Source organism: Sapajus apella, unplaced genomic scaffold (genome assembly GCF_009761245.1).
Source record: "Sapajus apella isolate SASKATOON/1434 unplaced genomic scaffold, GSC_monkey_1.0 scaffold50, whole genome shotgun sequence".
NCBI lineage: Eukaryota > Metazoa > Chordata > Mammalia > Primates > Cebidae > Sapajus > Sapajus apella.
In genome coordinates, this window is record NW_022436990.1 from 7240146 (window position 1) to 7263761 (window position 23616).

Below are 23616 nucleotides of genomic sequence, written 5' to 3' on the forward strand. Positions count from 1 at the left end.
AAAATTCTCTTCATGTTTTTTTCCTGTATCCCTCTATTCATCCTTGGCTGCCACAATAAAAAAGACAGAAACCACAAAGGCATGTTTTTGTTGTATCTGTAGTGGAAACGAGCAGCAGACTGTTACTGCTCCAGGTCTGCCACATAATAGATGCATATATTTGCTTATTTTCTTGACAAAGGAGTGACAAATTTTTACTATTGAAAATATGTTAATATCTCTTTCTCAGATAAAATCATTGGAGGGATGATGTCACTCTTAGAAAGGGATCTAGAGAGAGACATTTTTGTATATACCTTCTTATGTGAGACAGTTGGGCCTATTTTCTAATCCTTTCATTTGTGATCAGCAGTGATGCTTCATATGAAAAGCTGATAACTGTTTGATTTAGGAATCAATCTGTCAGTATGTAACAACTAAGGAGGTGGGCTGCAGGATAGCGATTGGGGAGAAATTTAATTTACACTTAAACCTGTATGTACCTTTTGAATTTTTAGATGCATGTATTTTGCAAGGTAACCTACTCACCTTTAGATATAAAGTGTGCATACCCTGATTGACTGATGAAAATGCTGTTATTAGCGCATTTCTTGTAACAGCTCCAAACACAAAAATTCCTTATACCTCAGAAACAAACAGTATAAAGGTAATTTGGATTCTAAACCAGATCACCAGAGTTTGAACCCTGATTCCACATTTTACTAATAGTGTGGCTGTCGGCAAATTACTTCATAACCACTTTGTGTTTCTGTTTCCTTATTTGTGAAATAGAGATAAAAATAATACTTATCCCATTTTGGTGTTTCAGGCCTAAATAGTGCAAAGTGCTTAGAATAAAATAATGCACTGCACACCATAAGTATTCTGTAGCGGGCAGGTGTTATGATCATCATTGTTATTACTAGTTTTTCTTTAAAAAATACTTTCGTACTTCATATAGATTTTAAATATTGTGTTACTGATTTATTGAGCTATAATTGATACACAATAAACTGCAACATTTGAAGTTTACAGTTTGATTAATTTTGTTACATGTATACATCCATGAAACCTTTACCACAATTACGATAATGTATATATTTATCACCTCTAGACATTTTCTGTGATCTTTGTTTGCTTTGTTTTCTGTTTGTTTGTTTGAGACAAGGTCTTGCTCTGTCACCCAGGCTGGAGTACAGCAGCCTAATTATGGCTTACTGCAGCCACAACCTCCTGGGCTCAAGTGATCCTGCCACCTCAACTTCCAAACACCTGGGACTACAGGCTCAGACTACTGAGCCTGGCTAATTAAAACTTTTTTTTTTCTTTTGGAGAGACAAGGTCTCACTGTGTTGCCCAGGCTGGTCTCAAACTCCTGAGCTCAAGCGATCCTCCCACCTTGGCCTCCCAAAATGCTGTTATCATAGGTGTGAGCCACCATGCCCCTCAGATCCTTTTGTAGTTCATCCCATTGAACTCCCATACCACCATTTTAACCTTAGTAATCTATTGATCTGGTTTTTTTTTTTTTGTCATTATAGAATAGTTTGTGTTTTCCATAGTTTTTATGTAAATAAAATCATAGGGTACATACTTTATTTTGGTCTTGCTTTGTTTTGTTTGATTATTTTAAGAATTATCTATCTTGTTGTATGTGTTAGTAGTTTGCTTCTTTTATAGCATTCCATGGTAGGGATGCATTAGTTTATCTAGTTATTTGTTCATGGTTATTTGAGTGGTCTTTAATTTTTGGCTATTTAAAGTAAAACTTCTATGAATATTGGTAAACAAGTCTTTATGTGGACATACAACACTAGAATGGCTGGGTCATATAGTAGGTGTATATATTGACTGTTTCAGAAACTGCCAAGCTGTTTTCCAAATGATTGTACCTTTTTACATTCCACTAGCAATATGTAAGACTTATACAATTGCTTGGTAGAGTCAGTTTGTAATTTTAGCCATTCTAGTGAATGTGTAGTGGTATCTCATTATGGTTTTAATTTGTATTTCCCTAACAGCTAATGGTATGTTGAGTATCTTTTTATGTGCTTATTTTTCATCCATGTATCTTAGGTGAAATGTCAGTTCACTTTTTTTGCCCATTTTTAAATTTGGTTGTCTTACTAACTTTAAGTTTTTTATATGTTTTAGAAAGCAATCATTAGCCAGTTGTATGTTTTGCAAATATTTTCTCCCAGTAGCTCATCTTTCCATTTTCATAGCAGTTTTTTGAAGAATAAAAGCTTTTTATTTTGATAAAGTCCACTATACTACTTTTTTGTTTTTGTTTTTTGAGGTGAAGTCTTGCTCTGTCACCAGGCTGGAGTGCAGTGGCGCGATCTTGACTCACTGCAGCCTCCACCTTCCAGGTTCAAGCAATTCTCCTGTCTCAGCCTCCCGAGCAGCTGGGACTATAGCTGCATGCCACCACGCCCAGCTAATTTTTTATATTTTTAGTAGAGACAGGATTTCACCATGTTAGCCAGGATGGTCTCGATCTCCTGACCTCATGATCCTCCCACCTTGGCCTCCCAAAGTGCTGGAATTATAGGCGTGAGCCACTGCATCCAGCCTTACTATACCACTTTTTTAATAGATCTGAGTTTTGGAATAGTTTCTAAGAAGTCTTTGCCTCATCAAATGTTACGAAGATACTCTCCTATGTTATCTTCTTGAAGTTTTATAGTTTTATGTTTTACATTAAGGTTTATGGTCCATTTTGAGTTAATTGTGATGTATGAGCAATGTTGGCCTTAATCCTTTGATTAAAGTAGTGTCTGCCAGGCTTTTCCAGTGTAATATCAGTAAGTATTGCACTGGGAAATCAACAAGCATTTTGTGGGGAAGTACTATGTAACTACCTAAATATCCCCTTTCTTATAGAAATTTCACATATGTCTTAGCATCCCTTGAAGGCTTTTGACTTTGTAATTAAGAGGTTGACCAAACGATAATTAAAAAAAAAAAAAAACAGCTTTATTGAGATATGATGCACACTTCATGCAGTTCACTCACTTAAAACATACAGTTCAGTGTTTTTAAAGTATATTCACGGGGTTACACAGCCATGACAATATAATTTTAGTGCTAACAGGAAACCTCATACTCATTAGGAGTCAGTCCTCTTATCCCCTAACCCTTTCATCCCCAGCCCTAGGCAAACATGAATTGATTTTCTCTCTACATATATTTGCCTATTCTGAACATTTTACGTTAATAGTATCATACAATATGTAGTCTTTATTGAATAGCTTCTTTTACTTAGGAAATGTTTTCAAGGTGTATCCATGTTGTAGCATGTATCGATACTTCATTTTTATTCCACTGAATAATATTATATTGTATACATATACAATATTTTGTTTATCTCTTCATCATCCAATGAGTATTTGAGTTGTTTCTACTCTTTGGCCAACTAGTGATATTTTAATTCTATCATTACTTCTACATTCAAGAATTGGCTACACACTGTAGGACAAGCTTTCTCCCCTCCCCATTTGTTTACTTACTTACTTATTTATCTCAACCCATGTTGAGATAAATTCCTATGAATTCATGTTTTAGTATTTACTATAGTTATTAATTTTGATGCTCAGATTGTCCTAGATTTGTCTAGTGGAAGTTTCTTCAAGCAGCCTCTTAACACCTTTTGAATTGCTTCTGTCATTGTATGAGTGCTTTCTTACTTCCTTGCACCACAAGATATTCCAGGCTCATTTCGTACCTTCCTTGCCCACTCTGGAATCTGCTGCTTCTCTAAGGACTTGTCATTCATTTTAACGGAGAATTGTATTCACAGATACAGACACACACACACCCATGAATCTATATTCCTGTCTGTCATAATGTTGATTCATAACCGATTCTCCAGATTTCAGTCTAGTACCACAGGGTTCATTCTGGTTTCTTCCTTTCCATATTTACAACTCTTTGTCAATGAGAAATGTGGCTCACATTATTCTCAGTACATTTACGTATTTAATCAGTCTTCCTTGTGCATAATCAATCTCCGATTGCCACCGTTGCCCTCCTCTGCAGACATTCTCCTTAACTTGATTGATTCTAGTACCCCATTCTGGGCCTTTGCCAACCACCTGCTTAGATGTCTTCCTTACCTTCTTAGAGTTCTCACACACTCTATTATACTGCTCTATCTCCTTCTGTCCTCACTTCTCCAACTTCATGGACACCTTCCTTAACTGTCTCAGACTGTGAGTCCCTGCTGGACTACTGCCTCTGCTATACCCCATTCATTGATGGCCTGTGTCCAGTGCTCAGGCTCTGATTATCTGAACTTGACTGCTGCCACTGCTTACACACTCTCACCCTGGCCACGTATGTCATGTAATTTGTATGATTTTTGGCAGAATTATTCAGGAAGGGACAAAAGGGAAGGAACTTTAAATTTTATCATTAGTAGGACCAACTTTTGCATAAATTTTCATAGTTTTTTGAAATATATGTATAATATGTTTATTTTAATTTTTTTGAAATACACATATTTCTAATATTTTTCTAATTTTTTTGAAATATACATAATGTATGACAATAGACCAATTTAAAAGATTTGTCCTTATGCTATGTATTACGATCATTAGTATTAATAGTTCAGTGTATTGTAACCTTTTATAAGCTTGTTTATAATTGCTAATACTTGCATTTAAGAGATTCTGTCTTCTGGAATGATTCTAATTATATAATTTATTTTTAGGTAAAAAGTTTAGAATGGAAGAACAAAGAAAACCAAGAAAGGGGATTTTCATTTTTGTTTTCACATTTTAAGAAATATTACTTGCCTTATATTTTTCCAAACATCTGTAAGGAGAACAGTTTATATCATCCTATACTTGGTAGGTAATGTTCAGAATTTTCTGAAAGATCACATATAGGAGTAAAATAATCTCTCACTGTAAAATTGGCATTTGTTACTGCAGGAAACTGATCATATTTAATATTTGTATTGGTTGGTACAGATATGTTACCTAGATTCATACTGAAAGTGAATTTGTATTAATGGGAAATTTTCAATGAGAATGAGAATTTTTTTTTTAGAGATAGGGACTCACTCTGTCACCCATGTTGGAGTGCAATGACATGATTATAGCTCACTTCGGCCTTAGCTGAGGCAGTCTTCCCATCTCAGCCTGTCCAGTAGCTAGGACAACGGTCATGCACCACCACATCTGGCAAGTTACTTTTTTTTGTAGAGTTGGGGTCTTGCTATGTTGTCCAGGCTGGTCATGAACTCCTGGCTTTGAGTGATCCTCCCACCTTGGCATCGCAAAGTGCTGGGATTGTAAGCATGAGCCACCACACCCAGCCAGCAATGAACATATATTTAAAAAACTTATTTTCTGGATTTTATCCATTAGAAAAGTTAGCCCACCAGAAATATTTGTGATGAATTCTTGTTTGGTATGATCCTTAGATTATATTATAAATTTTCTTTTTAGGGTTCCCCCCATATGGGGATTCAATCAAGTATTAGTCTTATTCAAATCCTATATTAATAATTACATAGTCATGTTTTGTCCAGTATTTATTATAGGTTGGGGCAAACGTAATTGCAGTTTTGCAATCACTTTTAATAATTATTGTGCCAATATATCTCTTGGAGCCTTGAGCCTAGAGCCTTTTGTACATATCCTGGGTTAGGAGCATATCTCTGCCATTTATAGATGGTATTGGTAGTCTGTAGGTAAATTGTCTCTTTCCCAGAAAGATTTTCCTAATACCAAGTTTAGGTGACTAACAGGCTCAGGTAAAACCTCATATTTTGTATGACTTCAAAATGTGTGCTTCAGTGTTAGGCTAATTGAAGTAAGGTCTTATTTATTTCAAATGGTTCTGGAAGCTTCTTGGTACTTACGTAGGTTCATTGAACTTTTTGATATTTTGTAAAAAGACATGTTTCCATAGTTCTATGCAAAATCTAATAAATTTTGAAATGTCATTTTTGTGCTAAAGCTACTTCTAAAACTAGAGTAGCATAACAATATTTTCTCAAATATTTAAAAATGTAAGTTTTTCTAAACATAGTTTCTTTCTTATTTTGGTTTTTATTTTCCTTTTATTTTGCACAGACATCCCACAAATGAGACCAAAGCCACATTATGTCATGATAAAGAAAGATGCTGAAACCAATGAAGCAATCTATTGTACAAAGGAGCCTTTCATTAAAGCTCGTGTTATTGTCATTCGTTGGCTGGTTTCTTTCTGGCTGGAGCCAAAACCACATACAGGACCTCATATTCCTGGGATGGAAGGTGAAGTCTTGCCAAAGAATATTCAGGTAATGCACAAATGGGGCAGGCTTAATAAAGTTAGAAATGGCTTTTGAGATTTACTCCATTGATTTCAATTGCCTTAGGTGGAGAGTACACTCAAAACAAGTAATTTATTTGTATAAATATATTTTATAAATGCAAATTTTAATAATTATAGAATTAAGAAGTTTCTTAATAAATGAAACGGGAGGTATAGAAGATAATTTCTTTAGTATATCAGTCTCATCTTCTAATTTATTTCTATATTTTATTTTAATTATATAGTACTAAAAATATTCTGAATTGTAAAGATAAATCTTACAAGTGAAAAGAACTGTAATCAAATGATAGGACCTTCATAGCCCTTTTAATTTGGGGACATTCGAAAAATGCAGATTTAAAGTCCTGTTCACACCCCCTTCCCTCTTTTTCAACAAAGATACCAAGTCTAGAAATGTGATATACAATACACACCAATACAGTGGAAGAATTAATATTTCAAGCTATTGTTTTAGATTTAACAATTTACCTCTTTTTCATACTTCTTTTTTTTCCTCCCTTTTCCCTCATTGTACATTTTTCTAAACATGTCTGTATTACAGTATTTTTTACTATTTTTATTTTCCTTTCCTCAGATTTTCGTAGTTTTAAAAATCTTAAACTATGTGTGTTTTTTCTATAACACCTTAAATCATTTATAAGTAGGATAAAAGGTATCAAGTGTATTTAATTCATCAGAATTCAGAAAATTTGACTTTTATTCCTGTTAGTTTTTAATTTATCTGTAGCAGACTATATGGTGTGTTTTCCCCAAAAACTTTGCTCTAAGTTCTGTGTGAAGAACTATTAAATGCGAAAACTCTCAAGCAGAGCTTTCTGCTTTCTGATCCTAGAACATAGTGGATGAAAATCATAAATGTTGTTTGATGGGAAAGGCATATTCGAGACCATTTATTTATGCTCTCTTACTTTATGGATGACAAAACCAATGCCAAAAATTGAATAACTTAACAAAGTAATTTATCATACCACAAAATAGTGCGACTTTTGTCATATAGTAATTTGCTTATCACCACCTTAAGACTTAATTTTTCCATGTCTGTCTGGTTAAGCTTGATCTTCAGCCTTGGTGAAAATTCCATTATTAGAATTAGAGAATTTTCCAAGTTTTCTAATTTTTTTTTTGTTTCATTTCTGCCTGTCATAAATTTTATTCCTTTTCTTTGTTTTTTGTTTTGCTTAAGAAGCTTTTACTTGTGTAAATTTGTGTCCACAGTAAAATAGAGGTATTTTTAAACATTTAAGGTTTTGTTAGTCTGGTGTTAAATTATTTACTTACTCTTGAAGGTCTGAGCTGTCTCTAACTGCATTATTCATCCATACAGCTTTAATTAGTAACTTGTTTGAACTGTAAACTAACTGAGAAACATATATAACTATAGGTGGGTAGATGATTAATTACCACACATTTTGAAGTATCTCTGTCACTTAGTTGAGTTACTTGCATTGCCACTTTATTTAGAATGGCTTTTAAATGAAACTCTATGCTGGGAACTTAAGCAGTGGTATAAATCACTTGGGAAATGCTTTTGATTTTGTCAGTGTTACCTATTAAACGACAAAATACACAGTTAATGATTATGATATTGTTTCTCTCTCTTTCTCTCTCTCTCTCTCTCTTTTATTTTAGAGAGCAGCTGCTAGTTTAGTATCCAGAGAAGAAAGCAAAAATGATAATGCTGATAAAGCAGACAGAACTACAGAACCAGAACAGTCTCATTCCAATACAAGCACTCTCACAGAGCGAGAACCTAGCTCGTCTAGTCTCTGTAGTATTGATGAAGAACATCTCACAGACATTGAAATAGTTCGCAGAGTTTTTTCTTCTAAAAGAAGTAACGTAAACTTTGTGACAGAGATATTTCGTCAGGTAACACCTCTCTATTTTTAAAATATAAGGAAGGCTTTTATCTTTAATACTAAATGTACTGATTTTTAGCTGGGAACAGTGGTGTGTACTTTTAGTTCTAGTTACACAGAAGGCTGAGGTGGGTGGATCGCTTGAACCCAGGAGTTTGAGGCCATTTTGGACACCATGGAGAGACCAAATCTCTTAAAAAAAAAAAAGAGAAAGAAAGAGATTACTGATTATTAGCTATTTAAAATTTATTCTTCATGTAGATTTCTTTAGTTTATACTTAGTTTATAAAATTTACATCTAATCCTTTAGTATTTTCTATTCTTTACATATTTTAGTTTGTGATACTTTTAGCTCACTATTTTTCCCTTTATACTCTTTTTGTTACCAGAATAATTTCTTAAATTACTAATTGCAGATTGAAACCCTTCTATCATTTGATTAACAAACTGTAGTAAAATTATTTCATCATCAGTAAATGGTTATATGAAGGGAGGTTTTTATTGCTTTTATCCTCAAGGCTTAATTTTGTCCTCTAAGGCATTCTGAAGTCAAAGTTGGTTTAAGACAGATATTTCTTGAACTCCTGACCTCAGGTGATCCGCCCGCCTCCATTTCCCAAAGTGCTGGGATTACAGGCTTGAGCCACCAAACCGGGCCTCTTAACACAGATATTTCTTAGGGAAAATATAGAAAGAAAGGGAAAGAACAAAAACTATTTCACATGAAGATAGCTAGAAATCCCTAAGTGCACATTCTCAAATACGTAGAAATTTTGTGGAAAAGAAACCTTATGAAAACTACCATTTGCTCTTAATGGCAAAGGTACTTTTATAAGTAAACAACATTGAGTTTTGCAGCTGAGAGGGATCATGCAGGTGTCCCAGGAAGTAGGTGAGTGGTAGATCTGTAACTAAAATGCCCACATCTGGGTCGCCATGTCAGTACTCTTTATTCAGTGCCATACTTCGTTCACATGCCAGGGAGCTCTCTAGGCAAAGCAAATAGTCTTGATCTCCCACACGTATTTATTGATGTGTAAAACAAAGCATGAGACAGCATTAGCCTTGTCAGCCTTAGTTAAAGAAAGAAGCTTGTTTTAATTTTTTGTCCGGCGTTGGCAGTGGTTCCAGCTGGATTTAAGGTTTGTGTTAACAGAATATGTAACAATCGGGAAAGGGAAGATACTTGGCAAATAATGTTGGAATACTTGTGGGAAATGTTAAAGCTTATAGAACTATTCAGGCTTTCTAGTTCTTGTGTCAGTTTAAATAAGTTTATTTTTCTAGGCATTTGTTTATTGTGTTTGTTTTCAAATTTGTTGACAAAGCTCATCACATCCTTTTATAATCCTTTTAACCCCTGAAGTATTTATATTCAGGTCCTCCTTTTTATTCCCATCAGTACAGTATTTAATTGCCCTGGTAATTTTTAAAATTTTTTTGTAGAGCAGTGTCTTGCTGTGTTGTCCAAGCTGGTCTTGAATTCCTGGCCTCAAGCAATCCCCCTGCCTTGGCTTCCCAAAGTGCTGGAATTACAGACATTAGCCCTATCCCTTGTTTGTTTGTTTTTTTTTGATGATGATTCTTGCCAGAGGTTTGTCAGTTTTATTAGTCTTTTCTTTCTGTCTTTTTCTGTCTTTTCCGCCAACCACCATTTCTTCTCCTATAGTGGTTATCATATGTTTTAACATGCATACTTCACTTTTCAGGTTCTAAAGTTTTTTCTTTTACCCTCCTCCTAATCAATACAAGGACCTTAGAGCCCCACTAGTCTAATTTTCCCCCCAAACATATATATTATTATCAAGTAATTTAATTCTATTTTTTGTGTTGATGTATATTTGTTATATATTTGCCACTTTATTTTATCATGAGTTCTTCCATTTCAGATCTTCTATTTAGAATCACTTTCCTCTGCTTGAAGTTCATCATTTAGAAATTATTTTATTCAGGGGGATCTTGTGTTTCAAAAAAAAAAAAAAATTATTTTAGTGGGTATATGCTGGTATCAAACACTTTTAATTTTATGAGGTTTTCCTAACTTTATTGAGGTATACCCAACAGATAAAAATTGTATATATTTAAGGTGTACAATGTGATGGTTTTTTTTTTAATCTATTTATTTATTTTTATTTATTTATTTTTTCACACATTACTCAGTAGGGTCACTCAGAGCAATGTGATGTTTTGATATAAGTATACATTGTGGATGATCACTACAATCAATCTGATTAACCTAGTAATGGCCTTAGATAAAATTTCATTTGCTTGTATATGGTTAAGAATACTTAAGATAAAATCTTTTAGCAAATTTCAGGGGTAAATTACAGGGCTGTTAACTATAGTCAACATGCTAGATATCGAAAACCTGTTCATCCCATATAACTGAACCTTTGTACATTTTGATCATCTCCCATTTTGCCTACTGCTCAGCCCTTAGTCACCACCATTCTACTCTCTGCTTTTATAAGCTTGATTCTTTTAGATGGCACATTTAAGTGAGATAATACAATAAGTTGTCTTTCCATGTCTAGCTTATTTCACTTAGCATAATGTCCTCTGGGTTAGTCCATGTTGTTGCAAATGTTGGGATTTTCCTTTTTTTGTTATTTTGAAACAGGGCCTCACTCTATCTCCCAGGCTGGAGTGCAGTAGTGTGATCACAGCTCACTGTACTCTCAAACTCCTGGCTCAAGTGATTCTTACGCCTCAGCCTCCCAAGTAGCTGGGACTACAGGTGTACACCAACGTGCCTAGCTAATTTTTAAAAATTATTTTGTAGAGAGGGCTTCTTGCTATGTTGTCCAAGCTGGTCACCAGGTCCTTGCCTCAAGCAATCCTTTCATGTCGGCCTCCCAGTGTGCTGAGATTGAAAGCATGAGCCACTGTGGTTGGCCCTAGGATTCTCTGCTTTATAAAGGCTGAATAATTTTGTGTTTGTGTGTGTGTGTTTGTATTTACCTGTAATTTCTGGCTCTCTACTCTGTTCCACTGGTTTATATGTCTGTTTTTTTATGCTGGTACCATACTGTTTTGATTACCGTTTTGTAATATATTTTGAAATCAGGAAGTGTGGGTACCTCCTGCTTTGTTCTCCTTGCTGAAGATTATTCCAGGTCTTTTGTTGCTTCTTCATAGAGGAATTAACTGCTAATTTATGAACTTGAATATTCTGGTTTCTTCAACAGTTATTTCTTGTTGTAAATTTATAAATTATCACTCTGGTTTTATACATCAGTTTTTAGCCATGGCTAATATCAGTTTTTCCTCACAATTCACATTTAGCATGTTGGGAAAATCATATTTTGGAATCTGCAAGGACATAGGTCTCTGGTGTGTAGTAAATTCAGACCACTAGGTTGTAGTCTGACAATTTGTCTAATATTTTAGCACTGGAGGATATTAATTTTTTGAGATTATTAGACTTTATTTTTCAATGTCCTAGACTGACAGCAAAATTGAGTGAGAAGTATACACTAATTTTTTAAAACAGGAATTTTTCAGTATCTTAAAACAGAATTTCTTTGAGATCTCTTTTTTTTTTTGGTGAGACATAGTCTCACTGTCAACAGGCTGGAGTGCAGTGGCACAATCTCGGCTCTCTGCAACCACCACCTCCCCGGTTCAAGCAATTCTCCTGCCTCAGCCACCCGAGTAGCTGGGACTACAGGTGTGTGCCACCATGCCCAGCTAATTTTTTGTATTTTAGTAGAGATGGGGTTTTGCCATGTTGGCCAGGATGGTCTTGATCTCCTGACCTCATGATCCAACCGCCTCAGCCTCCCAAAGTGCTGGGATTACAGGCGTGAGTCTCTGTGCCTGGCCTGAATCTTTTTAAGGAAGGCTGAGCTCTTGCTACAACTGTAAAATAAATATTCTAATAGCAGGCAGTGAAGATCAAAATCTTGCCGTTTGGCCATTAAAGCTGCTAGCATATGAGAGTGATAATTTAGGAATGAGTTGGTTAAAGAAAATAGCACATAAAGTAGTTTACTAAGGAATTAATAGCAAATAAGCTAAAGGATTAACAAACAACAGTAAATATTCTATAGATACTGCACATTAACTTTTCATCATTATCTTGGGAGCTGACTTTTTTGCTAGTTTCATTCAGATAAAGTAAGTTCATGTGACCACTTTATTATTATTTAATATACCTACTAATAACTCTAGAATAGAAAGTAGCAGGTTTTAGATAAAGGTTTTGTGATTTTTGAGGTTGATATTAATAGGTAGTATCATAAAAGGAAAAATAAAAGCAATTTAATTCTATTTGCACCTAAAAATAAAGTAAAAATATTAACCCATAAACACAAACATGCACAGGGAAAGGACTTTGGGTGATGAGATCAAGAGTATTTTTGCTGTTTTATTTTTGCAAGTCTGGATTGTGTCAATGTTTTTTCTATGAAAATGTGTATTCGTGTTGAGGAAAATATCTATTTTTTTAAGATCCCAGAAAAAGAATTACTATGAGATCCTTCTTTTAAATTTTGCCTTATTGTTAGACTATAGAACTTGATTATATGTAAAATGAAGTATGCGAGTCTTAACTTTTTTCTTTGTATGCTTAGAAAAGGTGAGGTATCTTATTACATACGATTTTTATTAGTTTTTGGAGGCAAATTTAACTTTTGTTTTAAAATCAAAATCTGTTTTAATAGTAATAGTTCTTAAAAAGACAATGATGACTGGGTGTGGTGGTGTGTGCCTATAGTCCAGGCTACTCAGGAGACAGAGGCAGGAGAACCGCTTGAGGCCAGGAGTTCCAGACTAGCCTGGGCAGCATAGCGACACCCTGTCCCTAAAATAATAAAAAATGTAAAAACCAAAATAATGTAAGTTACAAGAAAGTGTAACTTATTATGAAAAGTTGTATTTACATTGGGCTTCATAAGAGCTCAACTATTTTAGGAAGCAAGGAATATCATCATTCTGAGCAATACAATTTCAACTAATCTTTATTTCTTCCACTTGAAGTCATTGCTTATCAACCAAAAACATTCCTATATCAATATGCAAATAATTTGGAGACAACAGGCTTTTTATGACAATGAATTGATTAACTTTTAAAAGTTGTTTATATCTCACATTTTATAGTAAGATAGAAATATATGTACAGCAGGTCTTTAAGAAACATTGTTTAACTATAATGTTGATGACAAAAATTCCCATTTGTATGTTCTCCCCATGTCTGTGTGGGTTTTCTTGAGGTACTATAGTTTCCTCCCACATCCCAAAGCTATGCACATTAGGTAAATTGGTGTGTCTAAATGGTCTCAGTCTGGGTGAGTGTTGGGGTATATGTTGTTGTACCCTGCAATGAAACAGCATCCCGTCCAGGGCTGGGTTCCTGTCTTGCCCCTGAGCTGCTGGAATAGACTGGCTACCAGTAATCCTGATTTAGAATATTAGGATAATTAATTGTCTTGTTTTTATTAATCTTTCTTAAATGAGCACATAGCTCACATTTTATTTCAGTGTTTAATATTGTGTTTTGGTCTCTAGAAATTTGGTGGGTTTTTTTTTTTTCTTTTACCAGAAATATCCCATAGGAACTTAACTCTTGTTTATATCAATTAGCTTATGGCAAAATGAGTTGTGTTTTAGTCATTGTTTTGCTTAAAGTTGCAGTTTCCAAGAATCTATGATGTGATGTGAAAAACATTACTGCATTAGTGGTTGGTAGTAAAGGAAAAGGTATCATTATCTCTGTTCTCCCTTTTTTTCCCTAGGCATTTTTATTACCAATTTGTGAAGCAGCAGCTATGAGAAAAGTGGTAAAAGTATATCAAGAATGGATCCAACAAGAGGAAAAACCTTTGTTCATGCAAGAGCCTGAAGAAATTGTGATCACTTCTTCAGACCTCCCTTGTATTGAAAATGTCATAGACCATGATATTTCAATGGAAGAAGGAGAAAAAAGAGAAGAGGTAAAGTTACAAGATTTGTATATTTGAGTATTAGTCTAATAGATTAAGAGTTTTGCAGAAACATAATAATGGGTTAACACAAATATACTGACTGAATGGGAAGATGAAGATATCTTTCAGTCTGTTTTGCAACAATTTAGGTAATGTAACAGTAGTTATCTCAGTACCTTGTAGCAAAGCCCTATGATGCCATAATTTTTAAAAATTAATATTGAGGTCATATACTGATTCTTTAAGCCATTTTCTAGGTAAAAATTAGATACTGTTATTAAGGTATAATAATTCGAAATGTGGTACTACATCAAAATGGATTTTAAAATACATACTTTGGGGGGGTTATTACCAAACCATATTCCTCCTTCCCTGGCAGGAGTGACTATTTAGGAGTGGCTACCTAGGACAAGCCACAATATTTGTGTTCCCTCCTTGGAATCTTTTGCACTAGAACTGATTTCAGAATGCGAAACTTCTTGACTTGGTAAATAAGTTCTTTTGTGATAAGAAAGACTAACGTTTACTTATGGCGGGGAAAAGATGAGAAAAGAGAGAGTAATAGAGGTGGCATTTGGGTCCCTGGTTCCATTTATTCCTTTGGTTGACCAACCTTTGTCACAGGTGAGGCTCTCCAAGAAACAGATGCTGAGATGGAGTTAGGAGTACAGAGAATTTATTGAAAGTGATTTATCTGTTTTGTCTGATTTGCCTTTCACCATAAAGTTGTCTGAGATTGATAATATAGTTTGCTAAATCTAGATAGAAATGATTGAGTAATGTTTATTCACTTTAGTAGTTAATCTAACCTCATCAGTGGTGATTAGTCAGGATACTAATGTATGAATGAATAGGCCAATTCTGTAGGGTTTTGGTGAGTCTGAGAGAGAGAGAGAGAGAGAGAGAGAGAGAGAGTGAGAGAGTGTGTGTATGTGTGTGGGTGTGTGTGTGTGTATACACATATACATAGAGCATCTTCCCCCTTCCAAGAAAGGGAAAAATGTAACTGAGAAATATAATTTAAGTAAATAAAATTAACCATATAAATCATAAAATAATATCTACAGTCCTAATTCTTATGCACCAATGAAAAATAACATATTTATTGATATTTTTATGCTGGAAAATAAACCTATCAGTTTAAAAATAATTTGCCTTCCCCAACTTTTTTAGTCATGCTGTGCCATATATAATGAGCCTACCCCATATCATTTACTGTTCTTAAATAAGAATGATGGATAATAGAAACTATGTACATATATAATTGAAAAACAAAGAATGGAAGGAAGGGAGGGAGGGAGAGAAAGGGTAGATTGGTGATGTTAGGTGTGTTGGGTAGGTTTGTTCTATTGGTTACTCAAGTACTGTCACCAGCGCTGCCATTAGAGATGTGGTTTTTTCAAAGTGCCAGCAACTCTTGCATAAGTTGTGGACCAAAACCAAAAGGTTTAATCATTTATTGATTTACATTTCGGATAAATCCACTGTATGTGGGACTCATTTAACGTTTTTGTTGTTACAGTTATAAAATTGAATTATGTTATAAATTGAGATAATTGTAAATGGGTTTTTAATTTTATTGATTAAAAAAAACTTTTTTTTTTTTTTGAGACAAGGTTTTTCTCTGTCACCCTGGCTAGAATGCAGTGGCGTGATCTCAGCTCACTATAACCTCCACCTCCTGGGCTCAAGCCATCATTCAGCCTCAGCCACCAGAGTAGCTGGGAGTACAGGCATTTGCCACCAGGCCCAGTTAATTTTTTTTTTTTAATTTTTGGTAGAGACAGGGTTTCACTATGTTTCCCAGCTGGTCTTGACTCTTGAGCTCAAGTGACCTGCCCACCTCAGCCTCCCAAATTGCTGGGACAGGCGGGAGCCACAGTGCTTGACCTAAATGGGCTTTTTAAATTCTCATAGTATCTGTAAGACATTTGAAAGACATGCAGAATACAAGACAATTTCTTTGTGTGTGTGTGGAGAACTGTCATGTGCTGTGTAGGATGCTTAGCACTCTCTGTCCTATTTCATTAAATTGCAGTGGTATCTTTTATTCTTGTGACAAGGAAACACTCACAAATTTCAAAATACCATACAAAGCTTTCTCTTGCCCACATTGAGAACTAATGTTGGAAGTAGAAACATAAGCAGAGATTATTTCTACCTTCACGTAACTTCTGGTTTAGCCAGAAGACAAACATACAAAATAAGTATTATAAGACAGTGTTACTGCTATGATCCTAGAGCATGAAAGAATACCTAACCCTGCTTGGGGAAATCAGGGAATGCTTCATGGAAGAGGTAGTATAATATAAAAGAGCAGGTAGACAAATGGGAAAGGTGACACATAGTGTAAATAGTATCTACAAATGTATGAGGAACCTTGAAAATATTTTTGTTTGGCCGCAGCATAGAGTAGATAGGAGAGAACAGCAGGAAATATGAAATAGACAGGACTAGATTTTGTTCAGTAACTTGTATGCTATGTTAGTAGACTTTAATTACATTCTAGAAACTGGAAAGCCTTTGAAGGGTTTTGAACAAGAGAGTAACATGAATAGTTACATACTTCAGAAAGTCATACCAGGCCCAGAATGAAGGATAGATTGTATGTCAGTCTGTAAGCAAGAAGACCAGTTAGGAAGGATTAGCAAAGTTTGAAGGTGAGATGATAAGTACCTGATCTAGGACAGTGGTAGTTGCAGTGGAAATATAAGGGAGAGGACAGATATATTGGTGTCTTTGAGGAATGGGGAGGTGTCGTAAGTTTCTTTTGCAACCAGAGTAGTTGCCATTCACACATGGATGGGAATTTTAAACAGCACAAGTATGGTGGTAACTAAGGCAGCTGGAGGGATTGGATTGGCAGGAATGGGGGGATGTGATTAATAAACTTATTTTTAAATATCTTGAGTTTGAGATGCTTGTGGGTCATTCAGGAAGAACTCTTCAGAAGACGCTTGATTATAGGGATACAGAGCTTAAGAGAAAGACTTAGAGCATGGCATGTTGTATTGACTACTCAGGACAGGGTTCCAGTACTGTTTCTGGTAATGGCAGAGCTGTTTGTATTGGACTACCTCTTGCATATTACAAACTCTATATAAAATATTTTTTTTAAAACTTAGCTATTTGAAGATATTGATGAGTGACAAAAAGCAGGAAGACACTGGAGGGACACTTTAAAAAGAGAACTACAGAGCGGCATTTCTGTTTGTGCTTTTTAACTGAGGGAACTCCCTTCTCTGTAGGACTTGTCACAGCTAAAATGTAAGCAGGAAGCTATAATCTTAGTGATTTGACATTTCAGTATTCTTTGAATAATGAGAATTTTAGTACTCCTAAATAGGATAAACGTAAGCCATTTTCTTTATCATTTATTTGGATTCTGGCATTTAATTTAGAACAGAATTAATCTTTAACAAAGCTGTAGATAATATAATCCCATTCTTGAATGTGTGAGAGTATGAGAGGGAGGTTTATACATTAGGCATATAGAAGAATACTCTCTGAAATGATATAATGTCTGGCTGCTCATTATGGTTTTTTTTTTTTAACTTTATATTTTTGTAATTGAGAATTCTCTTTTACAGTGAATATATATTGTTTTTGGAATTGAATAAGACATCATCTATTTTGAGAGAAAGAAACCTGTTTAGCAGTGGGACCTAATAATTTGATTTACCTTTAGAACTTAATGACTTGTTGCAACATTCTTATTAATGAAATATTAAAAACTTGATATTTTGCTTCAGGAAAATGGGACCAATACTGCTGATCATGTTCGAAATTCCAGTTGGGCAAAAAATGGCTCCTTCCAAGGTGCTCTTCATAAAGCCTCTGATGAAGCCACAGAACAAAACATACAAGCTGGTACCCAGGCAGTTTTGCAGGTGGATAATTTTGTGGTTTTTTTAAAAATAAAATAATCATTAAATATTTCAAATATTTAAGTTCAGTATTTCAGTATACAGTATACTTTTCACAATATAATAAATTTACCACTTTTGTCATTATTCTGTATTTTTATTTTTTCTTAATTTTAATCACTTTATATATTAATAAATGTTACATATTCTAGAGAATTTTAAATTTTATATAAATTATGTCATGGCATACTGTCATTTGCAACTGATTTTTTTTTTACTAGCCATTCTGTTTTTGAGTTTTGTTGTTACTGTACAGCCGTAATTCATTTTAACTACTTAGTGGTATTGTACTTTATTTCAAATTTTACTTATTCATTTTCTGTCGATGGCCTTTTGTTTCCAGTTTTTCACTATTCCAGATAGTACTACAGTGAACTTTTTTTTTTTGAGGCAGAGTTTCGCCCTTGCTGCCCAGGCTGGAGTGCAATGGTGCGATCTTGGCCCACTGCAACCCCTGCCTCTCAAGTTCGAGCGATTCTCCTGCCTTGGCCTCTCAAGAACGTGGGATTACAGGGACCCGCCACCACACCCAGCTAATTTTTTTATATTTTATTTTTAGTAGAGACAGGGTTTCACTATATTGGCCAGGCTGGTCTCAAACTCTTGACCTCAGGTGATCCACCCACCTTGGCCTCCCAAAGTGCAGGTGTGAACCATCATACCCAGCTGTGGACTTTCTTAAACATGTATTTTTATAGACATCTGAGAAAATTTCCCTAGGGTATACACCAAAAGTGGAATTACTGAGATGTAGGATTTGTACATTAATAACTTTACTATTATCACCCAATTGTTCTCCAATTTGTCAGCATAATTTACATTCCCTTTAGTAGTGTTTGGGAGTTCTCATTTCCTTATATTCTCCCCCGTTAACTGTATTGTCAGATTTTAATTTTTTGCTGGTCCTTTGTATGTGAAATGTCTCATTTTTTAAAAAAAGTTTGTATTTTTCCATTTTAATTTGCTTTTCCTTCGTCAGTACTGAATTTGAGCATCTTTTCTTATATATGAATTAATATGCTTTTCCATTATTCTATTGGGTGTTGATCTTTCTTTGAGTGGTTTGTAGGAGTTCATTATATTCATTCACTTTTTAAATTTTTTTTGAGATGTAGTCCTCACTCTGTCACCCAGGCTGGAGTTCAGTGGTACAATCTCAGCTCACTGCAACCTCCGCCTCCCAGGTTCAAGCAATTCACCTGCCTCAGCCTCCAAAGTAGCTGGGATTACAGACACGTGACACCATGTCTGGCTAATTTTTGTATTTTTAGTTGATATGGGGTTTCACCACGTTGGCCTTGAACTCCTGACCTCAGGTGATCCACCTTCTTCAGCCTCCCAAAGTGCAGGGATTATAGGTGTGAGCCACTGCGCCTGGCCAATCATTCACTTTTTAAATCAAATTGTCCTTCTCAAGGCCACATGTGAACTCTACATTGTTAAATCAGAAGTACATTTTTCAGTGCTAATTCTTGATTTATCAGAACCATTGTTAAAGCAGATTTACATTTTTCGGTGCTAATCCTGCTTAATTTATCAGAAATGTTTACCAAGTAGATCATTTCCTCCCCATTGAAATGCTTCTTTGCCTGACCTCCAGAATACCATCTCCTCCTGTTTCTTCCCACTTCATTGTCTACTTCTCAAACCAGATTCTTTTCACTGATTTTTCTGTAAAGCCCTGACCTCTTCATGTTGAAAAGCCCAGGAATCAGTTCTTGAATCTCTTATTCTCTTATCTCATCCATCCCCATGGCTTTAAATATCATCTATACGCTACAGCTTCAGGTTTTTATCTGTAGTCTAGGACCTCTCATCTGAACTCTGAATCCTTAACTAAAATATTCAAATATCGAGTTGTCATTTTCACTTGGATATCTAATAAATATCTCAAATTTGAATGTTCTTTCTGCATTCTTTCTTGTATCATTTATTGGCAACTCTGTTTTTCAGTTTACCTTAACATCTGTCTAATTTGATGACAAATTCTGTCAGCTCTCCCTTCATAATAAGTATGGATTCGGACCACTGCTCAGCACTCACACTACCCCTTGTGTCAAAGTCTCTATAATCTTTCATCTGTAGTATTGTAGTAACTTTCTAATTAGTTTCCCTGCTTCTTCTCTGCCCACTATCACTCTGGTTTGGCCAGAGGGATTCTGTAAAATGTAAATCAGGTTATGTCATCTGCTCAGAACCCTCCAGAGGCTTTCCATTATCACTGCGCAGCAATATGAAAGTCTTTATAGTGGCCTATAAGGCTTTACATTGCTCCTCAGAATGTGGTCAATAGAATAGGGCTGACCCACAGCATAACTGGAAAACAGAGTAAAAGTTTAGAAAGGAAATGTTTAGTATCTCTTGATTCTGTTAAAACATTTACATTTAAATTTTGTCGTACTCTTTTTCCATTTCCTTTTTTCTATTTATTTTTTCCCCAGTTGATAGTCTTTATCTTTATTTTTTATTCTTCCATAGGTTATTGGGGTGCCACTGGTGTTTGGTTACGTAAGTTCTTTAGCAGTGATTTGTGAGATTTTGCTGCACCCATCACCTGAGCAGTATACACTGCACCCTATTTGTAGTCTTTTATCCCTTGCCCTCCTCTCACCATTCCCCCAAGTCCCCAAAGTCCATTGTATCATTCTTATGCCTTTGTGTCCTTATGGCTTAGCTCTCACATATCAGTGAGAACATACAATGTTTGGTTTTCCATTTTTGAGTTGCTTCACATAGAATAATAGTCTCCAGTCTCATTCAGGTTGCTGCAAATGCCATTAATTTATTTCTTTTTATGACTAAATAGTATTCCATTGTGTATATATACCACAGTTTCTTTATCTACTCGTTGATTGATGGGCATTTGGGTTGGTTCCACAATTTTGCAGTTGTGAGTTGTGCTGCTATAAATGTGTGTGCAAGTATCTTTTTCATATAATGACTTACTTTCCTCCGGTTAGATACCCAGTAGTGGGATTGCTAGATCAAATGGTAGTTCTACTTTTAGTTCTTCAAGGATTCTCCACACTGTTTTCCATAGTGGCTGTAATAGTTTACATTTCCACCAGCAGTGTAGAAGTGTTCCCTGATCACCACATCCATGCCAACATCTATTGTTTTTCGATTTTTTTATTATGGCCATTCTTACCCAAGTAAGGTGGTATTGCATTGTGGTTTTGATTTGCATTTCCCTGATCATTAATGATGTTGAGCATTGTTTTCATATGATTGTTTGCAATTTGTATGTCTTCTTTTGAGAATTATCTATTCATGGCCTCAGTCCACTGTTTGATGGCATCGTTCGTTTTTTTCTTACTGATTTGTTTGAGTTCATTGTAGATTCTGGATATTAGTCCTTTGTCAGATGTATAGATTGTGAAGATTTTCTCCCATTCTGTGGGTTGTCTGTTTACTCTGCTGTTACTTTTGCTGTGTAAAAGCTCTTTAGTTTAATTAAGTTCCAGCTATTTATCTTTGTTTTTATTGCATTTGCTTTTGGGTTCTTGGTTATGAAATCCTTGCCTAAGCCAATGTCCAGAAGGGTTTTTCCAATCTTGTCTTCTAGAATTTTTATAGTTTCAGGTCTTAGATTTAAGTCTTTTCCATTTGTGTGTGTCATCTATGATTTATTTCAGTAGTGTTTTGTAGCTTTCCTTATAGAGGTCTTTTGCCTCCTTGATTAGGTATGTTTCTAAGTATTTTATTTTTTGCAGTTATAATAAAAGGGGTGAGTTCTTGATTTGATTCTCCACTTGGTTGCTGTTGGTGTATCTCCTGTTTCGTTTCTTAATGAGCTTATTTGGATTTTCTCTCTTCTTTTCTTGATTAATCTTTCTAATGGTCTATCCATTTTATTTATCTTTTCAAAGAATCAGCTTTTTGTTTCATTTATCTTTTGTATTTTTTGTTTGTTTAATTTAGTTCTGCTCTGATCTTGGTTATTTCCTTTCTTCTGCTGGGTTTGGGTTTGGTTTGTTCTTGTTTCTCTAGTTCCGTGAGGTGTGACTTTAGAATGTCATATTGTGCTCTTTCAGTCTTTTTGATGTAGGTGTTTAGGGCTATGACCTTTCCTCTCAGCACTGCATTTGCTGTATCCCAGAGGTTTTGATAGGTTATGTCATTATTGTTGTTCAGTTCTATTATATTATTGTGTTGCTATCTCATTTCTTAGTTCAATTAGTGATTTTTTTTTTTTTTTTTTTTTTTTTTTGAGACAGAGTTTTGCCCTTGTTGCCCAGGCTGGAGTGCAATGGTATGATCTCAGCTAACTGCAACCTCTGCCTCCTGGGTTCAAGCAGTTCTCCTGCCTCAGCCTCTCAAGTAGCTGGGATTACAGGCATGAGCCACCATGCTCGATTAATTTTGTATTTTTAGTAGAGACAGGGTTTCACCATGTTGGTCAGGCTGATCTCAAACTCCTGAACTCAGGTGATCCGCCCACCTCAGCCTGCCAAAGTGCTGGGATTACAGGCCTGAGCCACTGCACCTGGCCAGTAATTGTTTTATGAATTTGGGAGCTCTAGCATTAGGTGCATATGTTTTTAGGATTGTTATATTTTCCTGTTGGACAAGGCCTTTTACCATTATATAATGCCTCTCTTTGTGTCTTTTAAGTGCTGTTGCTTTGAAGTTTGTTTTGTCTGATACAAGAATAACTCCCCATGCTCACTTTTGGTGTCCATTTGCATGAAGTGCCTTTTTCCACCCCTTGACTTTAAGTTTATGCGAGTCATTACGTGTTTAATGAGTCTCCTGAAGGCAGCAGATGGTTGTTGAGTTCTTATGCATTCTTCAGTTCTTTATCTTTGAAGTGGAGCTTTTAGGCCATTTACATTCAATGTTAGTATTGAGATGTGAGGTACCATTCCATACATTGTGCTATTTGTTGCCTGTGTACCTTGGTTTTTTTGTTGTTTGTTTTTGCTTTTTAAATCGTACTTTTGTTTTATAGGTCCTGTGTGATTTGTGCTTTAAAAAGGTTTTGTTTTGTTATGTTTCCAGGATTGTTTCAAGATTTAGAGCTCCTTTTAGCAGTTCTTTTAGTGCTGACTTGGTACTGGCGAATTCTCTCCACATTTTGTTTATCTGAAAAAGACTATCTTTCCTTCATATGTGATGCTTAGTTTTGTTGGATACAAAATTCTTAGCTGATAATTATTTTGTTTGAGGAGGCTGGGGATAGGGCTCCAGTCCCTTCTACCTTATAGACTTTCTGCTGAGAAATCTGCTGTTAATCTGATAGATTTTCCTTTGTAGGTTCCTAGCGCTTTTGTCTCATAGCTCTTAAGATTCTTTCTTTCATCCTAAGATAACCTGATGACAGTGTGCCCAGGCGATGATCTTTTTGCGATGAATTTCCCAGGTGTTCTTTGTGCTTCTTGTATTTGGATGTCTTGGTCTCTAGCAAGGCCAGGAAAGTTTTCCTTGATTATTCCCCAAAATATGTTTTCCAAGCTTTTAGATTTCTCTTCTTCCTCAGGAACACAAATTGTTCTTAGATTTGGTCTTTTAACATAATCCCAGACTTCTTGGAGGCTTTGTTTATATTTTCTTACTCTTTTTTCTTTGTCTTTGTTGTATTGGGTTAATTTGAAGATT

At 35.2% G+C, this 23616-nt stretch overlaps 1 protein-coding gene across 20 annotated transcripts in view; it reads left to right on the plus strand.

Annotated features, from left to right (window-relative positions):
* RALGAPA1 (Ral GTPase activating protein catalytic subunit alpha 1) overlaps nucleotides 1-23616 on the plus strand; it is a 297019-nt gene that overhangs the window by 71945 nt on the left and 201458 nt on the right. For all 20 annotated transcript variants that reach the window (XR_004258069.1, XM_032242528.1, XM_032242525.1 and 17 more), the window contains 5 exons: nucleotides 4694-4832; nucleotides 6066-6274; nucleotides 7939-8178; nucleotides 13904-14101; nucleotides 17845-17982. Coding sequence is in view for 19 of the 20 variants with exons in the window: in XM_032242528.1 (XP_032098419.1) it covers nucleotides 4694-4832; nucleotides 6066-6274; nucleotides 7939-8178; nucleotides 13904-14101; nucleotides 17845-17982 (924 nt within the window). In the remaining variant the exon portion in view is untranslated. The remainder of the gene's footprint in view (nucleotides 1-4693; nucleotides 4833-6065; nucleotides 6275-7938; nucleotides 8179-13903; nucleotides 14102-17844; nucleotides 17983-23616) is intronic.